Consider the following 24,692-nt stretch of genomic DNA (forward strand, 5'->3'; position numbering starts at 1 on the left):
ACATTTTAAGAAAATATTTTTTTAGAAAGTCATTTTTTTTAAATAACCATATTTTCTAATATTAAATTGAAATTTGAAAATGAATTAGAAAATATTTTCTACCTTTTGATAAGGAAAATCTTTTCCTACACACTCATTTTCAATAATTTTTTATTATCTAATTATTTTAAAATCATTTTTAATTTTAATTTTTCCTCCCTTTCCTTTTTTTTTTTCTCTTTTTCTTTTATTTCTTTCCATTTCATCTCCTTCCTTGGCCTTGGCCGATCGCCGACCATGGCGATGGTCGCAAGCGGTGCGAGCCAACTCAAACCTCGCCCAATTTGGCAAAGTCAAGGTTTGCTCGACAAGCTCAATTTTGCCAGATCCAGCGAGTTGGGCGGTGCTTGGGCCTCACCTAAGCTCACTAGTGCTTGGTGAACCGTTGGCGAGCATAGGCAAGGCCTAAGCCTCGCCTAGCTTGCCTAGCGAAGTTGAGCTTGCTTGGTAAACCTCAACTCTGCTAGATCAAGTGAGGTAGAGCCTCGCCATAGGTCGGCGAGGCTCGAGTTGGCTCGTGCCCAGTCGTTAGCCATTGTCGTGGCTGTCAACTCATCAAGGCCAAAGAAGAAGATCAAAAGGAAAGAAAGAAAAAAGAAGAAAAATATATAAAAATAAAATAAAAATGTATTTGGTGAAAGAAAGTAACGTGGAAGAAGTCATGAAAAATGTTTTTCACTTTTAAAAATTGAAAAACATTTTCTTCACTTTTGAAGGTGTTTTTTAATAGTGAAAAATATTTTCCTTGATTAGTTCATTTTCCGTAAAACAAACGTTGAAAAATCTGCAAAATGTTTTCTTGGAAGTTATTTTGCGTGAAATGAATAGTCTTAATTTAAGGAGATTAAAGTAAAAATGATGCTTAGCTCTTTGGCGATTGATCTCCAATTTGGACAGTTTGCTTTTACATGGACACGAACAAATATTAGACAGGGAAGGAAAATTGGGAAAAAAATCAAGTTTAAGCGCATATGGCACACAGAGGAAATCCGATTTTGGGAAGATTGGATCTGAATCCCGTTCAAATTCAAGTTGGTTTCGTGAGGGCCACTGTGCAAGTCTCTGAATTATGCCCAAAATAAACGCTTTGAGTACAATGCATCTTCTAAATATTGTGCCAAAACACTTTATTAACTCACTTTATAATCATTGCAAAACTAACCTTAATAAAATAGTAAGAAAAAAAATTAACATTTAAGTTCTATCGACAACCAAAACATCCACATGCTGCATTCAAAGAGTAGCTATCCTCACGCATCGTCTCCACAAAAAATAAAAACTACCCTTTTCTTTTTTAGGCAACCCTCGATATACCTTTTTTTTTTGTACATATTTATTCACCTTTGCAAATGTGTGTAGCGCGTGCTCAACTCTAGCCTAACAATAGTCCTAGTGAAAGATGGTCATGTCCTAATTGTTATTCTATACACTCATAGTTTTGACGATAATTTTCATAGCTAACTGTGGAAGAAATTAGTAACCCTATCAAGTATCAATGCGTATTTATGGAACCTTATATATTACATTAATCATGGAATATTGCATTATTTGCAATGGAGATATCAAATTTTTAAATGAAAGTGTGGCTTCTTATCAAAATATTCTAATGCTTCCTCTCACACTGGGCTGGAATTATCCTAACACTAAACATGGAGATATGTAATTATTTATGATCTAGGAAGGTTTGAAGGGCCAAAACAATATGACAATTGAATTGACTTTGATGACCAACTCACTTCTATCTCTCCTCAAGTAAAGTTTCATTTATTAATTCCATATATGCATATATTTGTTTTTTTAATTTTTTATTTCAACTTGATCTTAGTAGATAGTGTTTTCTTTTAACATTGATACAGAGTACCCGACCTTTCGGCCGACTTCAACGAGCACAGACAAACTGTCGGCAAGGCTTTATTGATAGAGTGATGGAATAGCTCCTAGGTCGATATGTGCGGTAGACGCTCTAACTAATAAGTGATCTTCCCCATTGAAAATTTGCATTTAACCGCTCACCTAGGTCACTAGATTGAGGACACCTCATGGCACTTGTCATGAGTACTTAATGTGAAAATGTTTGACTTTCAAGACATCAATCGTACATATGTCCAAAAAATGTCATGGCGCATGAAAAATTATTAACGTTCCTTAACTTGGGTAGTCAACAAGAAAGCCACTCTTTCGGCATGGTTCAACGTGCATCGTCACCTGCCTCCACTAAAATATCCCTAAGAAACCATCATTACCGCACGGTGGTCCGCCGTATAATGCAATTATCATCATTACATGGCGATCAAGTCAAACCCCAATCGAAGAACAGATGTTAAAAAACGGGTATTATCGTACATAGGTGGCAGATGAAAGGACTGAGGAGTAATAATTAGATGGATGGGAAAACGCAGCACAATCAATGATGTCCTCTCGCCATTAAAACGAAAGGCGAACCGATGATCACGTGCGATCCATGATCGTCGATCCCCATCGTGGCATGGGATTTCGGGACCACGAGCGTCAAAAGTGGTCCGAAAGCCAACTCAATTTCACCCCCCACTTTGATTCCGAGATCCTCGACCCGCCACACTGGCAGTTTGCCAGCATCACCCCGTGCGTCACCATCACCTCGTGTGCGATTCGCTGCTCAAAGCCGCTTTGAAGGTTAATTGTATTGTCCTTGTGGAGAGACCATGATAAAGCAAGAAAGATTTTTAAGCCGAAACGATGCGAAAAGGTGGTGCGGTCTTGGAGGGGGGAGAAAGTGAAAGGAGGGGAGGTTTCGTGCTCAAATGCTAATCTGGGTGGTTATTATAAATGCTTCACTTTTAGCCCCGTGAGGCTAAAGTGAGGGCGTGGAAAGTGGCAATTCGACATGCCGACATGCGCATTAACCGTGAGGTTTTGTAAGATTATTATAAATTATTTTAAAAACTTAAATTGTTTGATGAAGAGATGATTTAATATCTAAATATCTTGACACTCTCTCTCAAGTATAAATTAGACTTTGGCTAAAGCAAGGGAGTATATATAATGGGCGATGAATAAGGAATTTGGAAAATATTTGAACTCATGATCATATGTTATGATATGATGTGGGATTTTGTATCGCTATTAACTATTTCGAAAGTTTGACTTGTTGAATTGGATTTTATAATGTAATGTCAGAGCCAATGTCGTTCCTTTTTGGATACGTGTGTCCACTACCATCAATCAAATTCTACATGCCGCTCCTAATACAGCTTAACATGATAAAATGTGTTGAAATATTGCTCTATGTCCCTTGACAATGGAATCTATACACTATTTATATTCATGCGGTCTCGTTCTAACTAATAGCTTAGACTTTTGAGTTGGACTTTTTAACATTAGCTTTTGGGTTAGATTTTTTAATATTAGCAAAAATATAACTATATATTATGTTATATCATATGATAAAAAGAAGTCACTTATTTCATGGGCCAAAAGCATCGGTGTAGATGTTGCTGGTTATATCTTCCTCTAAATGAGGAGAGAATAGTTCTGTTGATTAATTAACTGCGGACAAAACGTGGCGAATTTGTGCTTTGTCCGTGTGGACACGATACACGAGGAAGATAGAGAGTGGAGTTAATAATTGAAAGGCTCAATTCTGCGATGACATGCGTTGTCGAAAGAGTCAGGGCTTAATATCTCCGTTTTAGTGATAGGTTCGTGGAGCTGTAAGGTAGCTTTGGACCGCTGTTTATTTCGGAACAGCCGCGTTGGATTGGATAATGTGGATGGAGACCTGAGTGACCTGGCGAAACGTTTGGATCGTAATAAGTTGGCTAAACTTCAATAGGATGATGCAAGTTAAAAAAGAGTCAGTATAACATACACCGTTGATAATCGTTAGTGGTCGGCAACCACTTGCCCCGCTTAGGCAATTGATGTGATTGCTAGTAGTGTAGCCAATATTTTTTCTCTTCTTTTTTCTAGTTCTCTATTTAGATTTTTAAATTATCATACGTTCTTACTTGCTCAAAAAAAAAAAAAAAAAGTACACACACAATATGTCAGGATTCTACTTATTTGCTCCTATTATGTTGTTTTGCTAAGCTAAAGATAGAGCATATTAAATTCAAAAGGGTCTTTTATTGGATCGTATCCTATCAAACCTTATTTCTTAGCAACTGGCTGCAATCGAAAACTAAGTATTAGAGCGAGGTAGTAACTCTATTCTCAATCTTAACTGTTAGAATAATTAAACATTAAAACACGTCTTTATCTAACAGTTTAAGTTTTTAGAACAATTGGTAGTGATCTCATAAAATCTTATATGATATCAGAGTTGAAAGTTTTGAGTTCAAATCTTACCAGGTCTTATTTGTCTCCCTAATTAAATTTTCATATTTAGTATTGGGCAAAGGACCAGATTAAATGCAAGATGGAGTGTTGGAGTGTTAGACTAAATAAATATTAAATTCCTCCTTTGCCTAATAACTTATGCTTTTATATTAGTCGATAGTGGTTCATAAAATCTCACATTAACATTTACCAATTGGCAATAAACTTATTTCACATCACAAGAAATGTCATAGCATGTGGAAGTCCTTAAAGCATGGATTGTGGAGAGCAATTATAAGACTTACGGGGGCTTGTTCCCTCCCGAACTGGTCGAGGCTCAATGTTGCTTCTACTAAACGAATGAGTTTCATAGGATATTTGTCTATTTCTCTCTCCTTATCAAGATAAGATTTTTTTAACGATATCTTCTCTTTTTTTTTGGTTCTTGCTCCTTGGTCTAGATTTCTGCTTTCGCGATTGGTTGAAACACAATAACTGAAAATAAAGAGACCTCATAAATAGGTAAAAGGGGAAAAAGTACGTGAGATCGAACCAAGGACTTCTAACTTCAATACCATGATAAAATCAAGTGCTACAACACTCTTACGGGTGCTAATCTCAACGGTTGTGAACGTAGGGCTACAACATCTAGTAGCTGCTTCTACTTCTAGGAAGTTGTCCACTAAATTTCAAGGTATTTAAGCTTCCTACATCTGCTGAGTATGTCTTGAGCTTTGGCTGTCGACCCCATCGAGGATTGAAGCTCCGAGATGTGGATATGCCCGAGTAGGAGTTTAATGAGGCATCCAAGGGAGCGGACAATGGAAATCGAAGATGTGGTAGGTGCTAGGCAAAGATGCGCCACCTGTTCGGGCACTTAGGTGAGTAGTTGGGCCATAGGCTGAGTGACGGGGCCATCGGCCGGGCGCCAGGGGAAGAGTAGCCAAGCGCCCTACCTGGAGCCTGGAAATGCTCGGGCGCGCTGGACCTGAGGCTAGGCGGCAGGGAGATGCCGCCAACTCGATATATATAACACCCGCTTTAATGCCTGTTTTGATGATTGCATACATGGGGCATTACACATCCGAGTCTCTTAAGGGTGTTTCCAAGGTTTCTCTTTCAGAGATTTGCGAGGCAAACGTTTAAGAATTGAGACAGCTTTTGATTTAAACTTATACTCTTCATTGTTCATGGTGGATTCATCGATCGCCATTTTTCTCGTGTATCAACATTCTTACCGAATTATGTAAATTCTGGTGTATTGTTTTCTCTCTTTGTTAGTTATTTTTCGTTTATCTCATGAATATAGTCTGAGTGCACGGTCCTTTCTCGCAACAACATCTAACTTGACAATACCTCTTTAACACGCATTGGTAACAAATACCCAACAGACTCTCCATCCCGCAGATGTTACGAGGAAGAAAACAGGGGAAGGAGAAAATGAAAGAAAGAAAACGATAAAGCAGTATCCAAACTAAGTCTACAACGGAGAGCTAATACATATCCCATTAGACGTGGCGGTGGACCACCTGAGAAATCCGCCCGGTGCATGATCGAACCTTGACGATGTTGTCACATGATGTACCTTCATGTCGCGAACTAACTGGGATCAAATATTCTAGACATTTCATCTTTGCTTGCCTTTTGCATGTCCACGTTGGACTCGACTACCTGTCGTGCAACGTTTGGGGAACAAAAAGATTTAGGAATATTATCTGGTCTGGCATAGTGTAAAAGATGAACTTACGTGATAAGCCCTAGGAATTGATGTCATGCGCTAAATGCATAAAGCGGTATCTCTTTTGAACCCAATTTTCATATGATTGCAGTTTACTCGCGAGTTCCGTCATGGAAGAAAGTAGGACCTTCGAGTTTTCACTTCTTTTATTCCTCTATCGTACTCTCCCGCAAAAGAAGAAAGAGAAGGAAAGAAAAGAAAAGAAAAGAAAAGAAAAGAGAAGAGAAGAAAGCTAGCTCCCGCCAAACGCCAAAACTGCGTAACCTTTTTCCATGGCACATATCTCTCTCGCTTATAGCAAAGACCCAGACGTTCGAAATCGCTTTCTCGTGGAAAACGAGCGGTGCTGTTAAGCAGATAAGCACCCGAGTGGGTGGGGGAGTTTCCTACTATCGAAGTCGCATGTTCGCCTGTTGTCGTCGAAGGGTCGGAAGAACGACAAAAACATTGAACAAACAGAAAACAAATCGAGTGCTGTTTTTGTGCGGGGGGCTCTTCGCTAACGTGTCAAATTCACCAATTCCTTTGGCCAGCCCATTACGGGAGAATACATTAGGAAATCTATGAAAATGATGGCATCTTCTGAATAATCTCCTCCTCTATTGGGCACGAGCGAGTACACCATTATTGTACAGCATGGTGAGAAGCACTGAGAGGGGAGATGGGCCGATCTCGCACTCCACATTGTCTTTTATCAAAGGACGCCTCAGGTTCATTTAGGTCGAACAGCGACTCATGATTTTTGCCGCTTTTTGACGCACTCCAAAGTCGTAGTTTCTTTTTTTTATCCTTTTTGCATTGGGAGCTATGGAGGCATAGCGTGACAAATCATGGAGTCTTTATAATCAGGACAATGAGATGAATACGATTCTGGTTAAGACACTGTCCTTGCTAAATGTTGACTGCTCATGCCAGAGAAAAATCCACTGTCCCTTGTCCAAAATTTAATGGTTTTTTTATGTCTCCATTATGTCGGGTACTTCAAAAGGAAAAAAAAGAAAAAAGAAAAAAGAAAGAGAAAGGAAAAATAAAAGGTATTGGTTAACGCTCTCCTCCCACAACTTTAACGAACCTCAAGAGATTCAATTTGCATCTCCCCTTTTTTCGTCCCTTGGAGAATGACGCATGACTAATTCATTTGAATTTAGGATAAAGATCTTCTCTAGTTAACCAAAATCTCTTTAGATTATAGAGAAATGACTCGTATGACAATCGATGAGAGAGAGAGGAGCTACTGAGAGCAGGGGTCGCCGATGATAAATATGGCGGGCAACAACGATATTTGGAGTCACATTAAGGATAAACAATAATCTCCCTATCAAAAGTTCCTTTTTGAGAGACTTTTATAGTAAAATATGATGCGACAATTCATTTGAAGGTGGTCACGTTCATTTTGATAGGGAAAGTGAAAGTTTTTAAGGTAAAGCTTCTTGAATTGTCATATAGAGGATAAGGATCAATATCGACCTTTATTGAATGTGAGTATCTGGTTGAGAATACGAGATTTGGCTTTTTTACATAACGTCGATTGCTTTATAGAGAGGTTATGTTTTCCTTTCTATGGTTTTCGAACTTATCATAAAGTTGCAAACCATGTGCTAATAGAGAAAGCTTTCTATGAAATTGTCCAAAAAAAAAAAAAGATTTTAAATCTATTATGTGCGGTCAATTTAATCTTAAATATTTTAATTTTTTAAATTTAATTGTAAACATTTTGACAATTTATCAATATACATACATTTGTTCTGCAAATGTGTAGGATATTCCCTATTAAAGTCGTTAATTTTTTTTTTTTTTTTTGGCGTGAGTCCATTTGATCTCCTAGCTTGATTGCCAATATTTTTTTATTATTTCAAAAACATGAATTTCAGATGTGAATTATCCCTTCGTTAAAAGACCAAATGAGTAAATCAAACCATGACGCGCAAGCTTCGGTAAGCTAAAAATCAACGAGTAAAGCGAAATGTCATTCTGAAAAGGGGATTAGCAGAGGAATCCAGATGAGCCAACAGCATGGGACTGTAGGAAAACATGTAGGTGGGGTAAAGGAGATAGGAGGACGAGGAGGAAGATAGAAAGTAGGCACGATCACTCGCGAGCCGCAACGTGTATCAATTCACATCATCCCTTTCGGGAATTCTCGTGGCCAGGAAGAAAGATAAAGAGGGGTTTGCATAAAGGAGAGCTTTGATTAGTTGTCCCTTAAAGGAAATCCCTCAAAGGAAAAAGCTGGACACTTGGCGCTTGTGCATCAAGAACCCAATTTCTATTTGGTGACTTACAACAAAAGGGACGGAGGAAAAAGCAGAGACCCACAAAAAAGAAAAGGCTATTAGATATTCCCACTAAGCATCCGAATGGCGTGTCTTATTGGAGACAATCACCATAATTTTAAGCAATTTTGACTTATTAAGATTACCTACCGTGTAATTTTGATTCATCTTTGAAGTTCGTGAGACCTTTTTTTTTTTTTTTTTTTTTTTTTTTTGAGATTTTTATTTGGCACGCGTAGTCCGCAAGTTTTTTTCTTTAAATTATTTTTTATCTGGGATAGTACGATTAAAATGACGCATGCATATTTTAAGAAAGAAAGAAAAAATTAAACCACATTCTATTAATAATGTTAAATACACCACACCTTAATAGAAGCTTTACAAACATTATTCTTTACTTATTTATTTGTCATAATGGTATGATGACGTCCCAAGAGATCATTTCTAGATAAATGTTTGAGTTTTTCTTGTCTAAAACTAATCTACATTAATTCATCGAATTCTACTATGATTCTCATTGGAAAAATTACCAAAAAATCTAAACCTATCGCACTCGAACCTTTCAATTGTACCAATTAAGTCATAAACCTTTTGATAATTTACTAATTTAGTCATTTTAGCTGGAAACTGTAAATGGGAAAATGACCGTTTTACGTGGCACAACCAATATTGTGTAAATAAAAGGCTAATACCACGAAAAAAATCCTAAACTAGTATAGATATAACAAATTTACTTCAAATTAATTTTTTGATCACAAAAACCCTAAATTGATATATTTATGACAAATTTATCCCAAATTCATTTTTTGTCCACAAAAAACTTATAACTGACATATTTGTGATAAATTTATCATTTATTTATTTTCGTTAAATTTGATTACTACCACAAAAAATTATAGACTTGTGACAAATAAAGTATAAAATCCAAAACTGGTATATTCGTCAATTATAATGTATCATTAAACTCAACAATTTGGCAGCGTAATTTAATGGAAACTAATGGATGTTAAATTTGTTATAGGTTTATTAGTCTAGGGTTTTTGGTGGTTAAAAAATTAGTGTTGGGGTAAATTTGTCACTTGTGCATTAATTTGCAATTTTTAATGGTATTAATCATAAAAATAAGAATTTTTAAATATTTTTATTTTTCCTTTTGCTTCTTCCTCTATTGGTCATCAAGCCTTGATGATGGTGGTGGCCAACCATAGGTAAGGGCCAACCTCGTTAGGACCTAGGGAGGTGGAGCCTCATTAGGATCTATGAGCTCCACCTTGCCAATCTCGGATGAGCTCTACCTCGTTGGATCTATCAAGCTAGAGCCTCACCAGCCTCGGTCTTGAGGTTAGTGAGATGAAGCCTCACTCGAGGCCAAGGAGGTCAACCCTTGTCTAGGCCCGAACATGGAAAAAGATAAAGAAAGAAAAGAAAAGAAAAGAAATAAAAATATTTTTTTTTCAAAAATTTTCCATGTCAACATGGACAATTTCTGACCAAAATTGATCGAAAAGACTAAATTAGCAAATTGTTAAAAGGCTTATGATTCAATCAACACAATTGAAAGACTTAAATTGAATTGACTCAAATATAATAAGTGTAATACTTTTTTTTGGTAATTTTCCGTTCTCTCATTCGCACAATTCCAATTCTTTCAGGACAATCTTTGCGTCGGGTACTCTAATGCGTTTTCCCATTAAACTGCCTCTTGCCTAAAAAAATTCGAGATGCCTCGTTCTGTCCTATAAAATGCAGAAGACAAGGAGAATAAAATTAGAAAGGCATGCGATGGTGCACTTCATTAGTCACAAGACATATAATAATGGCATAAATTTGACCTTGGTGCGCGTCACCAAAATCTCTCTCATTCCTACGTCTCTGCACGCGACCAATGCTGCCTTTGCTGACTAGAATAAGCCACCGTAAAGATGAACCAAAAGCACTAATTTGAAACCGGCTTACGCACACTATTTTTTCATCTCTTCTGGGAGGACAAGAAGTAATTCGGGAACGGACGTAACTCCATGCAATAGGAGAGAATGAGAGTGTTCCACCCGAAATGGCGAAAGAAGAAATTAAGAAAGAAAAAGTCAAAAGTGGAGTGGCTTTGAATCGATAGTGACACCACCATCTTCCACAGGAAACGGCGACACAGTCTCCTCCCCATTATCTCTTCCATGGAATCGGAACTCGACACATGAAAAAGAATGAATAATTATCAAAAGAAAAAGAGAGAAAAAGAAGAGGAAAGAATGAAGAACCAAGCACTTCGCTCTTTTCTCTGCCACCCCCCAACGAAAGAAGATACCCTTTGCCTTCTGTCAAACATTGAATGAGAGAGAGAGAGAGAGAGAGAGAGAGAGAGAGAGAGAGAGAGAGAGAGATGGGCCAGCTTAGAGCTTTGTTTCAGTCCCAACAATTTGAATATGACAACCATCATAGCGTTCATTGCCTTTTCATTTCATTGATTTTGGTCTATCCTGAAGTATTGCAGAACCGTGTACAGAATATATGTTAAGAGTTGCTGAGAGCGATGCACTGAGACGGTTTATAACGTGAATGTGCAAACTGTAGATGATTATCTAAGTTATTGGGTCCATACAAATATCTACGGGGAATTTGTAACACCGCTTCGCAAGCAAGTTGTGCACACCCAGCTGCGAAATTCTAATGCGTCGCTCCTATATATTCTCCATGTGCCCCGCCATTTGAGCTATTATGCCCAAGTACAACGTTTTATTCTCTTTGCATATATTTTCTTTGGGTGCCCAGCATCTGTCTCCACCAACCTGCAACATGTAGCTAAAGTTGGATCTTGTTTACGTGACTTATTTGTGCCTTTCTTTTCGTTTTCCAGTGCTGTCCCTTTTCGCCAAGATTTTACAACAAATGCCAACACATGGAATCGAGTAGATTTCTCGCATCATCGTTGTTGAAAGTTCGAAAACAGCGCAATATATGTGAAAGCCATTTCGGTGTAGTTATTCCGTGCTGTAGCTGTGCTGGTAAAGTGCTTTAACGCCATGCTTGAGTACATGTTGTAAAGTTAAGAACCTTGAAACCGGGTGCTGTGACGTACTGAAAACTGCTACAAAGTGTCGCAGTTCTGGAGGTGTCGTGATTATGCGATTACAAGAGTTTCAATGCTCCTTTTCACGGTTGAAACTTTTGCGGGAAAACTGTATCGATAGCCTTGTAGAAGATTTGGATAGAGAAACTTTTGTTTTGCTCATTGAAAATCATCACCCTTGTGATCTAATCTTCATGTATTGTATTTGTGCTCCGCTCTTATCCGTCGGAGGCCCTAGTTGCAAGACCGAAGTCCAATCTTGTCGATTCAATCCTCCTCACCTCGGTAAAATCACGGAGGGCTTCTAGCGTAATTATAAAAGGAGGCATCAATTAAGCACCCGTTTAAGGAAAATCTGTAATTTCGTATTCACTATCTTTTTCCTTGTTTTGTGTAATCAATATATCAAAAATCGAAATATTTTCTTATTAACTATGGATATGAAGCACCCTCAAAAACTCGTTAATTGCACCCGTTGTACAATCGGATTATTTGTTTGAGAGCACTAAAGTTGTTGAAACCGTACTCTAACCAGCAGACTGATCAAGTTCATGAGTGAAATCTGCATTTTGGGAAATCCATTTTTGTTTTTTGTTTTTTTTTGTTTAGTGGAAGTGGAACTTAAGTCATCGCTATATCCTCAATTGTACTTTCGGTGACATCTAGTTTTATGGTGTGGCTCTGCTTTTGGCATCATTTACTTGCCACTTCGCACTATCTGATATTTATCTTCTATTGTGCGTTGGCTTATAAGTTCAAGATTTATTGTTTCAAGCTCCAATTCTATTATCAATAACTTTTTGTATTTTACAAATTTTACATATATTGTCGAAATCCAACTTTCAATCGTATATCATTCTTTCAATACATTTTTCAAAATTATTATTTTTTCATTTGTTTCCGTTCCATACAGGTTTATAAGCCAATGCCAAAGTAAAATTTTGAAAATATATCTTCTGACTTTCTTGTCAAAATAAAAGTGATGAGTTCAGTTTTATTTTTATAAGAATGGATCTATATATGTTCTGAAAATTGAATTGTTTAATATTAAATGAAAGTCAGACCACTAACAATTTTTTATCGGTTCATGTTGACTCTATTGAGCTTCTTTTTTCCCTTTTAGAATTAGAGTAGCAGTCCACCTAAATAATTGAGCCCTGATTAGTCATTGCAGGGGCTGATATTGGACAGTTGGACTCAATAATCAAGTCACTGATTGATGCTTTGTGATGGCATAGATACTGCAATTTCAATAATTTAATGCAAAAAGAGGGTTGAAGAAATATGTAAATACTAGCAAGATGCCCGTGCATTGCATGAGTCTAAATTCATATGTCTCATATTATTCTAAATGTTGGTGTTGACATAATTTTTTTGTAAGAATAATAATATGTAGAAAACTACAACAGAATAAATATCAACATCAATCAAATTTTATGCTAGACTTTTTGTGAAGTTTACTGAAAATGGATACGAATTCCACAAAGTAGGCATGTCCTCCAATTAAAGGAAAACTAAGACATAAAGCTGCAACATATATTGAATGGGAAACATGTAAGATAATATGAGTGAAAAAAAAAAAAACATGAAATCCTAAAGCAAGAATGTTAAACTCCGCTCTTGAAATTTCCTCAATGTTTCAGAATCCTCACTTTGTGCCATCGATTTGGTGTGGAAACTACTAGCAAGTCATTTGCTGTCTGGACCTTCTTGAGAGTCGAATGATTTATTCTCTGTCATCCATGTGCACTTCTCTACTCATAGAAAGATGATTTCTTCAAAGTTATATTTCAATTTCATACATTTCATTTTTTTTTAACGGAATCTTTTGGTAACCATTTGATGTATTTTTCTTATTTGTTAGGAATTGATGGATATATAATCATCCATGACAATGTATCACATTATTGGATAAATAGTACATACATAAGAATTTAAATAAGATCTAACGTGTGAGATTTGGTAGCACCACCGCAATAATTTTAAAAACTTAAGCTAGTATATGATGGTCTAGTTTAATATTTAAAAACTTTGATACTCTCTCTCATGTATAAGCTAGACTTTGAAGAGGCAAATAAAGGGTTCAGAAAGATTTAAACTCGGAATCATCCATTTTGACAATAGTCTTACAATATCTCCGGGATAAATTGATGTGGTTTGGAGTTGTATCATTATTGACTTTTCTACTGCATGCTTCCAACATAAGGTATATGATTTACCAAGATGTATTAAAAGTGTTATGCCATGGGCAAAATTGGGAATCGAGAATAATGGTTTGGATTAACCTTATTGATTGCAAAGGGTAATTCTATGGAAAGAGGCTCTAAAGTCATTATAATTAACAATTTTTTGGTTTTGGTGGGGTTGGAGTTGAGTGTTGTCACAGTGGTAGTCGCTCAAAGGCTTTATATAGAATCATGAGCTCCCCCCAACCCATATGTTTAAGCTTCTCGTGCCTTCCTTCACTTTACAATCTCCCATCCTCTTCTTCTTGCATGTGACTCTCTCTCCCTCTCTCTCTCTCTCTCTCTCTCTCATAGCTTTCAGAGCCATTCAGAACAACTGCGTTCTTCCTTTTCTCCTTCTTTGAGCTTCTTCGACTCCACCATTCTCTTCTTCTTCTTCTTCTTCAATCGCCTGAAATGATGCAAATGCCTCCTCAGCAAGAAACCAACCTTGCGGTCGTTGTCATCCCGAGCCGCAATGAAAACAACGTCTCCGTCCACGCCGAGCCGGCATTCTCCTCGAGCAATGTGAGCCCATCCCCATGTGGATCGCCCCCCAATGCCGACGAACCTCCCGCTCCGGTCAAATTCTCGTTCCTCCGCCGGTCGCTGTATCCCATCACTCTCAAGGTAAGTTTCTCTGTGATTGGTTGCACTCGATGATCATGTACCCTCGAGAGTTTTTGTGACGAAAATCGAGAGGAACATCATAGGAAATATATTTAGCCTCGTAAACTTCTTCGCAGTTCGAAGACGTCGGCTACAACATCAAGCTTCGGACCAACAGGAACAGCTGTTGCGCCCCGAACGAGCCCAAACTGACCCGGAACGTCCTGAACGGTGTCACCGGCATGGCCCGGCCAGGGGAGCTGCTCGCGATGCTTGGGCCCTCTGGGAGCGGCAAGACTACCCTCCTGACAGCCCTTGCCGGCCGGCTACCTGGGAAGGTCACTGGCGCCATAACCTACAACGGCCACCCCTTCTCGAGCTCTGTCAAGCGCAAGATTGGCTTTGTCTCGCAGGATGACGTTTTGTACCCCCACTTGACCGTCCTCGAGACGCTTACCTATGCCGCCCTGCTGAGGCTGCCCAAAGAGCTCACCCGCCAAGAGAAGGCCGACCAAGCTGAGATGATCATATCGGAGTTGGGCCTGGGGAGGTGCCGGACCAATGTCGTGGGTGGGCCGCTGGTCCGCGGTGTGTCGGGTGGCGAGCGCAAGCGGGTCAGCATCGGGCTCGAGCTCTTGGTGAACCCCAGCCTCCTGCTGCTGGATGAGCCCACCTCGGGCCTCGACTCGACCACGGCCCAGCGGATCGTGGCCCAGCTGCGGGCGGTGGCCCGGGGCGGGCGGACCGTGGTGACCACCATCCACCAACCTTCGAGCAGGTTGTACTGGATGTTCGACAAGGTGGTTGTGCTGACAGAAGGGTGCCTGATCTACAGCGGCAGCGCCGGACTAGTCATGGAGTACTTCGGGTCGCTCGGGTACTCGCCCGGGTTCGATTTCATCAATCCGGCCGATTTCCTGCTTGATCTTGCTAATGGTATGTGTTTGTGTCCTTTCCTGTTGAAGTTTTCATTTACCGTGGCATTGCGTTGTATGTCCAGTGGGAACCATCTTGCATGTCACGTTTTTTCTCCTATCTAATGGTACAAGCTTTTAGAAAACTTAAAAGAGGCACGATTTGGGGATGAACGTGTGTAAATATTCTTGCTAGCTTCTTTCATACTTCATTGATGTTTTATGATTACTTAATGTCCTCTTTTTTGTTTTTTTTCTTTCTAATTTAATTATTTAATCTAAGGAGGAACGGTGTCTCAAATCCAAATCTAGTACAGTTGAAAAGTGTAACCTTCATAAACCTGGAGGATGCTTTCAAATAAAGAAGAAAAAAATTGAGGATGAGTGTTTGTCAAGGTCACATGGCAGATATCAAGAAATTAAAATGAACGAAAGCATAAGCATTACTGATAGAGAGAAGCTTCTAGTTTTAACCATCCGAAACATATGAAGCCTTACACAGTGGAATCGCTCGGTCTGGTGTTATTATTTCGAGCATGTTGAGGATTAGTTTAGACAGTAAAAGCCGGCTGAATTGCTTGAGATGATCGACTTTGAGTTTTTACTGATCGAGCATTTGCCCCCATCATAAAAAGGCCGCGATCAAGATGGACTGAACAAGCAATAGCAAACATATCTAAACGCTTCTGCAGTGGAGGGCATCTGATTGTCGCACGTAATTTTTTTCCCCGAAAGAGAACCGTGCGTGTTTGACTTGTCTCGAGTGAGACACTGTGAGTTTCTGATAAGGTGCGCAATAGCTGTTCACTGAATTAGACGTTTATTTTGCTGCTAATCATATCCTGCAACCTAATGGACTTCACTGTTTACATTGATATGTGATGGAAAAATGTATGTGGTCATCGTTGTGCTTTTACCATCTGATTGTCATCTAGATTTAGGCATAGAATAATTGTAAGCTGAGCTGGTCAACTGTATGTTCTACATAATTTTGGCACTGTGAAAGGTTTTTTGGCTCTTTTTTAGATGTTGTTAAGCCTTCAAGCAATGAATTTGTTTCACAAATATAGGTATTAAGCCGGATTTGAGGCATGATGATCAGCAGGAATTTCACAACAAATTGGAGTATCACGACGAGCAGAACTCCATCAAACAGTCTCTCATATCATCGTACAAAAAGAACTTATATCCTGCATTGAAGGCAGAAATTCAACAACATTCTCTAGACCAAGATACACATCCGTCAAGGAAAATGTCATCTCTCAGAAGTAAGTCACATCGCCAATATAATGGATGATCTGTTTTTCTGGAATAAATTAGTTCCTAGAATGAGGAAATATGAAAAAGCCTAACGAACTAGTAGAACTCAATTATTCTGCTTTGCCATGCAAGCAGGGGATGAGAGCTTCTGGATGACATCCTGGTGGGAGCAATTCACGGTGCTGCTCAGTCGAGGTTTACGGGAAAGGAAGCACGAGTCGTATTCGGGTTTAAGGGTTTTCCAGGTCATGTCGGTCTCCGTTCTCTCAGGTCTACTTTGGTGGAAATCGGACACTTCACATGTACAAGATCAGGTAGTTCTCCATCTTGCAAGATCATTCTCTTTTAGGAATTTCAAGGAGTGACTTCTTACTGCTACTAGGATGCTCTTCCTGTGTCATCATGACTGTATTTTCTGAAAGATTGTGTGCCGTCTAATTTCTAATGAGCAATTACTCATTAGATTTCCAATCTCGTAGTATGAAAATTTCAATATTTTCCAATTGAACAGAGCGAAATCCCTCCCATAAAGTGAACGTGCAGGGTTGCTTTAGTTGTAGCGAGTTATGATTTTCTTTCTAAACTTTGAGAGCCTTGTTGCTGATCCTTAATCTTGGTTTGTTAATGAACAGGTTGGGCTACTCTTCTTTTTCTCCATCTTTTGGGGATTCTTTCCTCTCTTTAATGCGGTCTTCGCATTCCCTCTAGAGCGGCCCATGCTCATAAAGGAGCGGTCGTCGGGCATGTACCGCCTCTCATCCTACTATTTTGCTCGGATCGCTGGAGATCTCCCAATGGAGCTCGTGCTCCCCACTATCTTCGTGACGGTTACCTACTGGATGGGCGGCCTCAAGCCATCGCTAGGGACCTTTGTGCTGACGCTCTTGATAATCCTCTTCAACGTGCTCGTGTCACAGGGGCTCGGGCTGGCTCTTGGGGCTGTCCTAATGGACGCGAAGCAAGGCACGACACTGGCTTCAGTCACGATGCTTGTGTTTCTACTGGTGGGTGGGTACTACATTCAGCACATCCCGAGCTTTATCGCCTGGTTGAAGTATGTTTCTTTCAGTCACTACTGCTATGAGCTGCTTGTGGGAGTGCAGTACTCCGTGAATGAAGTGTATGATTGCGGAGCTGGGAGGCAATGCAGAGTCATGGATTTTCCGGCGATTAGTTGCTTGGGGCTTGATAATCTTTTGCGGGACGTGGCAGCTTTGGCGGTGATGTTGGTGGGCTATCGGCTTTTGGCCTATATGGCACTGAGGGTGGGTCAACCGCACTGACTGGGCGGCAACAGAGGATTATTGTTTTACAGGTGTATTTGTTAATTAAGCTACAGGATGATTAATGAAGATCATATTAGATCTGATGATCGAAGGCGATAGAATGATATTGACTGGATTGTGATTGAAGTTGCCATAGGTTGAATGTGTTAATTGTAAATTTGATTATAAGGGTTTTAAAGAATATATCATTCTCTAGATGTTAAGAGTTCTCTGTTTTCGGTATTTTACAATCATGACGATTGATTCACAACTGATTCAAACCTAGTCCCATGTCCACATCGTGTGGGCGAGAGAGAGAGAGAGAGAGAGAGAGAGAGAGAGAGAGAGAGAGAGAGAGAGAGAGAGACTGATTTTGCAAAACATAGTAAAATCATCACAAAATATCCATTCTGGAAAAGGTTCAAACTCAAGATTCTGTGTAGGAATTTGCCCCCTTACACGATCATTTCCGAAGCCAGATACTGACTGTCGTTACATGAGGTGGGTGCAGAGAGATCACATGGGCTCAGGGGACTAGTTTGGCTCCAGGTGACCTCGATACAGTGTTATCACTTTATTCCCAAAGTGTAATGTGCCATGCAACGGTTCATGTATTGCATGTGTTCAATAGTTTTGCTGGAGTAAGCATCCCAATGATGCTTAAGCAAAGCATCTGATGCAACCCTCAAAAGCCTGCAGAAAACAAGTGCTCCCTCACTGATCAACCAATGGTTCTGGCAAAAGCCACGGTCTTCATTGCAGATCGTCTATCTACATGTCTACATCGTAACTGTTATCTGTGATACCTCCACCTAATAGTTAAGATTTGGATTCGATTCTCTTAACAATGAACATGGTATCCGGGCAGGTTTTTCTTTCTTCACATTGAGATGTTCTTGATGTGGTTTTTCCTTATCGATTTTCTTTCCATCCTACTTGCAAGATGTTCTTGTCTTGCCTTAATATTCTAATTTGCACGTGAAAGAGGACAATGCTTTTGTATTTTCCTCTGAGGGTGATGTTCACATTGATTTCAATGAGTTAGTCTTCTCCAAGTAGTATCTCAACAGTATGTAGATTTTGGGCTACATTCTGTGCCATTTGAGTACAATAGATACGGTCTGAGCTTCAAAAATCATTCCATTCCGGTAACACCTACCTGTATTTTTTAGCTTGTGACTCATCACTGCGTTCAAACCTCTTGCTCCAAAAGGGGAATAGTACATAATATTTGATCTCCAGAATGGGCAGGACACCAAGTTCATTTCAAAAGGATGCTCCCTTTGCCTATTGTTTTGTTATGCCCTACGTTCTCTTTACATTATTATATCAGCAGATACTCTGAGAAACTAGTTTTAAGGGGAAAATATCTTCACAGGATCGATGCATAAAAGCTTTAGATGTTGAAGTATATGCATTCTGCACTAAAATATGCATTTGTTCTGTAAGATCATCAGGGAGTGATTGCAGCAAAGCATCGGATGCCATAGCCTAATTATGCTGTCAAGATTGATTATTCCTATTCTCTTAAAAGTTCGACATTCTGTTGGTGATTTGCTATGATTCTAATTCCACTTCTTGATGGTTGCCTATTCTACTGCTGTCAAAGTAAGTGTATATAAAGGAGGTTATACGCCTCCAGTTGGCAACAAGAGAAGCATTAACACAAGAAAACTGCGTTGTTCAGTGCCAGTAGCTTAGAAGACGATGGCATCAACAAAGGCTGAGAAAACAGTGGGCACTCAACTGTTCGGGCAGGTAAAGAAGGAGCCTGCCAAGGTTGATGGGCCGTCAAAGAGCTCTTCCAAGAGCTCTTCCAAGTCATCAGGTTCGAAGAAGGCTTCGCCAAAGCCTCAAGAAACAAAGAAGAAGGTACTCGAGCGTGAAAATTCTTTGGTCCTTTTTCACTTTCTAAGAAAAGAGTTTCTCCAAAGACAATACTTAACAATACGCTGTTTTCATTGTGGTGTACAGGGGAAAGGAGGAAAAGCAGCAGCGAAGAACTGATACTTATGCAAGAACACTATGAAGAATTAAGTTGATGTTTTTGCTTTTTATGTTGTGTAAACCACGTGTTGCGATGGCGTGATCAGTGGTTTTCTGTGTTTCATCTTGTGATATGGCTTGTTAGAAATAACAATTGAACTCTACAACTTATTAGTATCCAACGAGCCATTACTGTTCTGCAGTTGTTAGCGTACCCTTTCAGTAGAAATTTGGCAAGTACATCTACTTGGGACTAAACCATCAATCCATAACCTTAATGGAATGAGCAGGATTCTCCGTTCCAACATGAGGTGCTCACTGAGGAATGTCAAAGGATTGTAATTAACAGCAATTGTGATGGCTCACTTGACATATTATTGAACCACAAACCGCGTCAACCGTGCACAAAGAAAAATATCGTGCAAGTTTCACTTGGAGGCAAAGCAGAGAAACCCATGATCTGTATTTTTCTGTGGATTCGCTTCACGAGAAAAGAAAGTAGAGGAAAGATCAATCTCAGCGATGCAGATGAGTAAACTACTCAACGAGTTTCTGCCTCTTTTGTTGGAAGAAACGAAGCTTTTTGACAAAGACATTGTTCTCCTCGCAATTGGATTACATAGAGGAAGAATCTTAAAAGGCATCGAGTTGAAGACAATCCATCAAGCTCGTTGATGGCCACATAGAGGGCCGAGTCCAAATTTGCTTTCTCATCCGAAAAGCCAAGGCAAAAGGAAAGGCCACAGATAAAAGATTCTTATACGTTTGGTCCATATAATGAGTTCTTCCTACGGAACAGATTGTCTGATCCTACCCAAATTCGAAGTAAACGAAAATTGTGGAGTCATTCAAGCCGCGCTCCTTTTTATCTTGCAAACATGTCCCAATCTTCGTCGAGAATATATGTTACTCAGGCAGATGAAGAAAAGAAACCTGATGACCTAATTCTCCAAGATTCTTCTGTGCAAATACATAAGATTAGTACATGTAAAAGGGAGGAGCGGCAATTACTGCACCAGTGAGTTAACTGTCTGAGCTGCCGCGAGAACGGCTTGATGACATGGCGACGGCGGCTTCTCATGGCCAGAGGGTAGGAACAGTCAACACTCAAAAAAGGGTACGACTTGAGAAGGTTCCAAGTCAACGGACTAACCTTTTGCTTCGGCTTATTTCGGCCATTCTTTTCTGGCCTTCATTTCATATCTACGCGGCTGGCGAGTTTGTGGTTATCGTCGGCCTTGACTTGACCCTAATCTTTGACACAGGCAGCGACATTACATGGACCCAATGTGAACCCTGTACTAGTTGCTATCCTCAACAAGACCCCTTGTTCAAGCCATTCAAGTCCACCACATCCTCAAACTCATGATGCTCTACATTGAAACGCACATACTTGATCAACTATGCTGACGACGGTTATTATGTCCATGATGTGCTCACCCTCACTTTGAAGTACAAGTTTCGGATGTTCATCCTCGGCTGTGGCCAAAATAATAACCACAATATCGGCACCACTGTGGTTAGGCCTAGGACAAGGAGGCACGACCTTAATCGAACAAACAATATCAGAACTTGCCCGAATCTTCTGCTATTGCAGCCCTGGCAGCGAGAGCTCAAATGGGTACTTACTTTTTGGGCTTGAAGCCCTTAGTAAATTGCCAATATATATATCACACCTTTCATAATTGACCAAAATTACCCATCTTTTTATTTCGTCAAATGGTATTGCCTTTGGGAATCAGAAGCTTAGCCTCTCTTCACATTCTCCAACAAGCGTGATTTGTGATGAGCGGCATGAACTCAAGAGTGAAGACCTCATTCAATGCTAGTACGCGCATGAAGAAGATTGAAGAGTTCACCACAAATTGCTACGCTTGTTTTCAAATGTATCTATTGTTTGTGTGTTTTTTGTTAGCTTTGTGAATTTTTTGTTTCTTCATTTAATGTTTGCCAAAAGGAGTGCTTGAAGACTTCATGGCTCATTCCATGTGAGGTATAATTGTGTGAGATATTTGTCTTCGTCGTTAAGTATATTGTAGGTGTTATGCTATTATGTAAGGACATGAGGGTAAGTGTTGTAGATTGATTAGTCATTAGAAAGCATTCTAAAAATAATTTATCACTCCAAATTTGTGTCCTTGTTCCAAATTCTCAATGTTATCATTATTTTTTTTGGTTCCTACAACGAGATATATTTACTAAATTGTAGATAATCCCCAAAACACTAATCCTACGCCAAGACAATCAAGCCACTGCATCCGCGATCTCTCTCTCCTCGTGCCAACTGCCGCCGACCTCGTAGTGGAGGCCAGTGACGGTCGCCACCTTAAATCAAGGTCAAAATAAGTCTTTTTCAGTTTGCGAAAATGCAAATTGTAACTTTTGAAATGTTGTGACGGCCATTTCATTTCATAGGATAGTGATGATGTTATTGAGATTTTTCGAAAGAGAAGAAACAACGGATGGTATATACACAGATTTTTAAAGTACGTGAAATCCTTCCATGAAAGTCGCATCTTAGAGTTAACATACAATTTCATGCACAGTTGTGGATAACTATATTTCTCCTCGTTTGTGCTGTCGCTTTGAGCTTTGCGTGACTGATTCTAACGAATTGTATAATTGCCAATGCATCTCGAGTTATTACTAGATTAAGGGGACACCTTCTAAACATTAGTGCATTTGTTGAAGGAGTTAACAACTCCATGGCGGTAGGTTCCAAATCTAGAATGTAGAATATACCTTATCAAGATCAGGGTGACATCGAATTGGGTGGAATCGAACCAATTGAGGCTTTTTTTTTAGTTTCATTTTAATATATATGTCAAACATGAATAGTATTATTTCTACTTGAGAATAATTTCAAACATATTCAACATGTATTTTCAGTTTTTAAAAAGAAGAGCAAAATAGCTTACTTAAGGGATAAATCGGTCCGATATCTGCTGAGTTCAAGGTTTTATTACCCTAGAACCAACCTTCTGAGTACTCAGTTTTAAGCTCTACCCTGAAGTTGGCCTAGCAAGTTTCGGTGTTCACGTTCCTAGGTAAAATTAGTCGGTTCATGATATAAAACCGAGAACCAAATTAATCAATGCCGACACCTAGTTTTTGGTGGTGGAAATTGGGCTGGTCCTGTTGTAAACTGGCCTTGAACCGACCATGTAAGGTCAATTTAGATTGATTCTCGGATTGAACAGAATCGGTTACTCACTTTTAACTTATCGTCTCAAAGTGAAGGTCCATATGTAAACATACACATACATATATAAAGAAAGTTTGCAACTTTCTCAAACAAAAAGACAAAACTCACTTCCAAAATTAAGAGGAACCTTACACACGTTTACGGACAGTTATACTAATAGACACAACTCTTCAAAACAATACATCACTTTACTCGAACGAGATTGAGAAGACAACCCAGAAGAAAGAAAAAGAAAACAACCATCATCTAGAATTTTTGCTTCTTCACTTAGCAATCATCAAGGATGTTAGATGATATCGACGCTGCTGTTTGAACTGACGCTAGTGGAGCGGGTCCTTGAAGTGGTGGCTCTGCTATGGACGCTGCTCGCGTGAAGTGGCGCTTGTAGGAGAAACGGCGGTCGAGACTTTGACTTTAGCGGTGGTCGGGGCGACCGCGACACTTCTCGCGGACTTGTTCCGTCGGCCCGCTCCCGAAAGCATGGTATTTGCTCCAGGCGGAGGCTCCCGGACCTCCCCGCGGTCCGATTTGACACTACTCCAATGGTTATCCCTGAGCGGCGGGCTCCCTCTCGCAGCCGTCCCCCCAGGAGGACTTACTCGAAATGGGATGGATTTATCGCGCTTACCTAAAATAACGAGTCAGCCTGGCTTGCATTAATTACAAATTTGATTGCATCACATTGGGGAGTCAATCCACCGTGTCTACAGTACTCTTGTAAAAAATTTCCCAATTATTTCAAATCGATTTGACCGTCTTTTTAAGGATTTCGTTGTTACAATCTTTCATGCCGAAAGAATTAATTTTCCTATACTTTCTTCACATTTCATACCAAAAGGAAAATGGCTACCAAAACCCCACAATGACAAATAAAATAAAATCGGACTGGTGAGAAACTTATATTGCAATAATAATGGAGAATGCGGGCAAATTAATGCATTATATATTTTGCAAAAAATGAATGATTCAAAAAATATATTCCTAAAAGTGAATGCATGTACCATTTACAAAAATGAATGAATGAAAAATATTCATTATTCATAAAAAATATCTAGTCATGAATTGTTGTCTACAATTAAAATAATTTCCCTTGATTAATTATTTCAAACACTACATATGATCGTTTTTTAGGAAAATATTTTCTAAATAATTTATTTATTGCAAAACAAACAAAACCTTAACGTAATTATTTAAGATGGAAATAGAGAAGAGAAGAGAGAGGGGAAGTACCAATAGGATCAGATGCGGCCAGAACCCGGGATGCCATCACATTTTCTATCAAGAGGAGAGAGAAAACAAGGGTAGGAAGACAACGGATTTTCTTGCTCTCCATTTTCTGAGTCAACTCAATTATGACTTCGATGAATCCACCATGCAATGCAAAACTATCTTTAATAGGGAAGAAACCGCGTATATCTTCCCGTGCAAGAGATTTCGATGTGATTAGGAATTAAAAAAGGCAGGATTTGACTCGGAAAAGGCTAAAGTGAAACTTGCAACTTTAGTTGAACTTTTGCAGTGGAACGCGGGCAACGTGAAATTCTACGTGCCGGACTTAGGACTCAAGCCAACCGGAAGCTTCCCTTACAACTCCTTCTATATTTGCTGGGTTATTTTCCTATCGGGAAATATTTTGAGAAAATTATTTAAAAAAATCTTAAATCTATTATACTATAGTTAATTCAATTTTAAATATTTTAATTAAGTCAATTTAGTCAAACATCTTTAGGTAATTTGCAATTTAGTCCTAACTTTTTTGACAATTTACTAATTTAGTCATTTAGGCTAATTTTGATTGAAAATCGCTGATGATGTAGT

General features: G+C 39.2%; 2 protein-coding genes and 1 long non-coding RNA gene across 3 annotated transcripts; 2 read left to right on the forward strand and 1 right to left on the reverse strand.

The window, feature by feature from the left end:
• The first annotated feature begins 13,843 nt into the window (after positions 1 to 13,843).
• LOC104453835 (ABC transporter G family member 21) lies at positions 13,844 to 17,909 on the forward strand. Its single transcript, XM_010068460.3, has 5 exons — positions 13,844 to 14,265; positions 14,382 to 15,180; positions 16,229 to 16,426; positions 16,554 to 16,732; positions 17,051 to 17,909. The coding sequence occupies exons 1-5, from the start codon at positions 14,053 to 14,055 to the stop codon at positions 17,699 to 17,701; spliced, it is 2,040 nt and encodes a 679-aa protein (XP_010066762.2). The 5' UTR covers positions 13,844 to 14,052; the 3' UTR covers positions 17,702 to 17,909.
• Positions 17,910 to 19,308: 1,399 nt separating this feature from the next.
• LOC104453836 lies at positions 19,309 to 19,867 on the forward strand. Its single transcript, XR_727176.3, has 2 exons — positions 19,309 to 19,555; positions 19,658 to 19,867. It is a non-coding gene; the product is annotated as an uncharacterized LOC104453836 (long non-coding RNA).
• Positions 19,868 to 22,906: 3,039 nt separating this feature from the next.
• Positions 22,907 to 24,220, reverse strand: LOC108961042. The gene is made up of 2 exons (XM_018877493.2): positions 24,105 to 24,220; positions 22,907 to 23,502 (listed from the first exon to the last, which is right to left on the reverse strand). The coding sequence occupies exons 1-2, from the start codon at positions 24,205 to 24,207 to the stop codon at positions 23,228 to 23,230; spliced, it is 378 nt and encodes a 125-aa protein (XP_018733038.1). The 5' UTR covers positions 24,208 to 24,220; the 3' UTR covers positions 22,907 to 23,227.
• Between the last annotated feature and the right edge of the window lie 472 nt (positions 24,221 to 24,692).

This window comes from Eucalyptus grandis, chromosome 7 (assembly GCF_016545825.1).
Source record: "Eucalyptus grandis isolate ANBG69807.140 chromosome 7, ASM1654582v1, whole genome shotgun sequence".
Classification (NCBI taxonomy): Eukaryota; Viridiplantae; Streptophyta; class Magnoliopsida; order Myrtales; family Myrtaceae; genus Eucalyptus; species Eucalyptus grandis.

What these genes read in the sequence shown, in the direction of transcription:
- LOC104453835 (XM_010068460.3), top strand. Translation starts at nt 14,053, where the DNA reads ATGATGCAAATGCCTCCTCAGCAAGAAACCAACCTTGCGGTCGTTGTC. An exon ending in TGTATCCCATCACTCTCAAG is followed by an intron (nt 14,266 to 14,381) that starts GTAAGTTTCTCT and finishes ACTTCTTCGCAG; the next exon opens with TTCGAAGACGTCGGCTACAA. An exon ending in GAAAATGTCATCTCTCAGAA is followed by an intron (nt 16,427 to 16,553) that starts GTAAGTCACATC and finishes CCATGCAAGCAG; the next exon opens with GGGATGAGAGCTTCTGGATG.
- LOC108961042 (XM_018877493.2), bottom strand. Translation starts at nt 24,207, where the DNA reads ATGGAGAGCAAGAAAATCCGTTGTCTTCCTACCCTTGTTTTCTCTCTC. An exon ending in GGCCGCATCTGATCCTATTG is followed by an intron (nt 23,503 to 24,104) that starts GTACTTCCCCTC and finishes TCGTTATTTTAG; the next exon opens with GTAAGCGCGATAAATCCATC.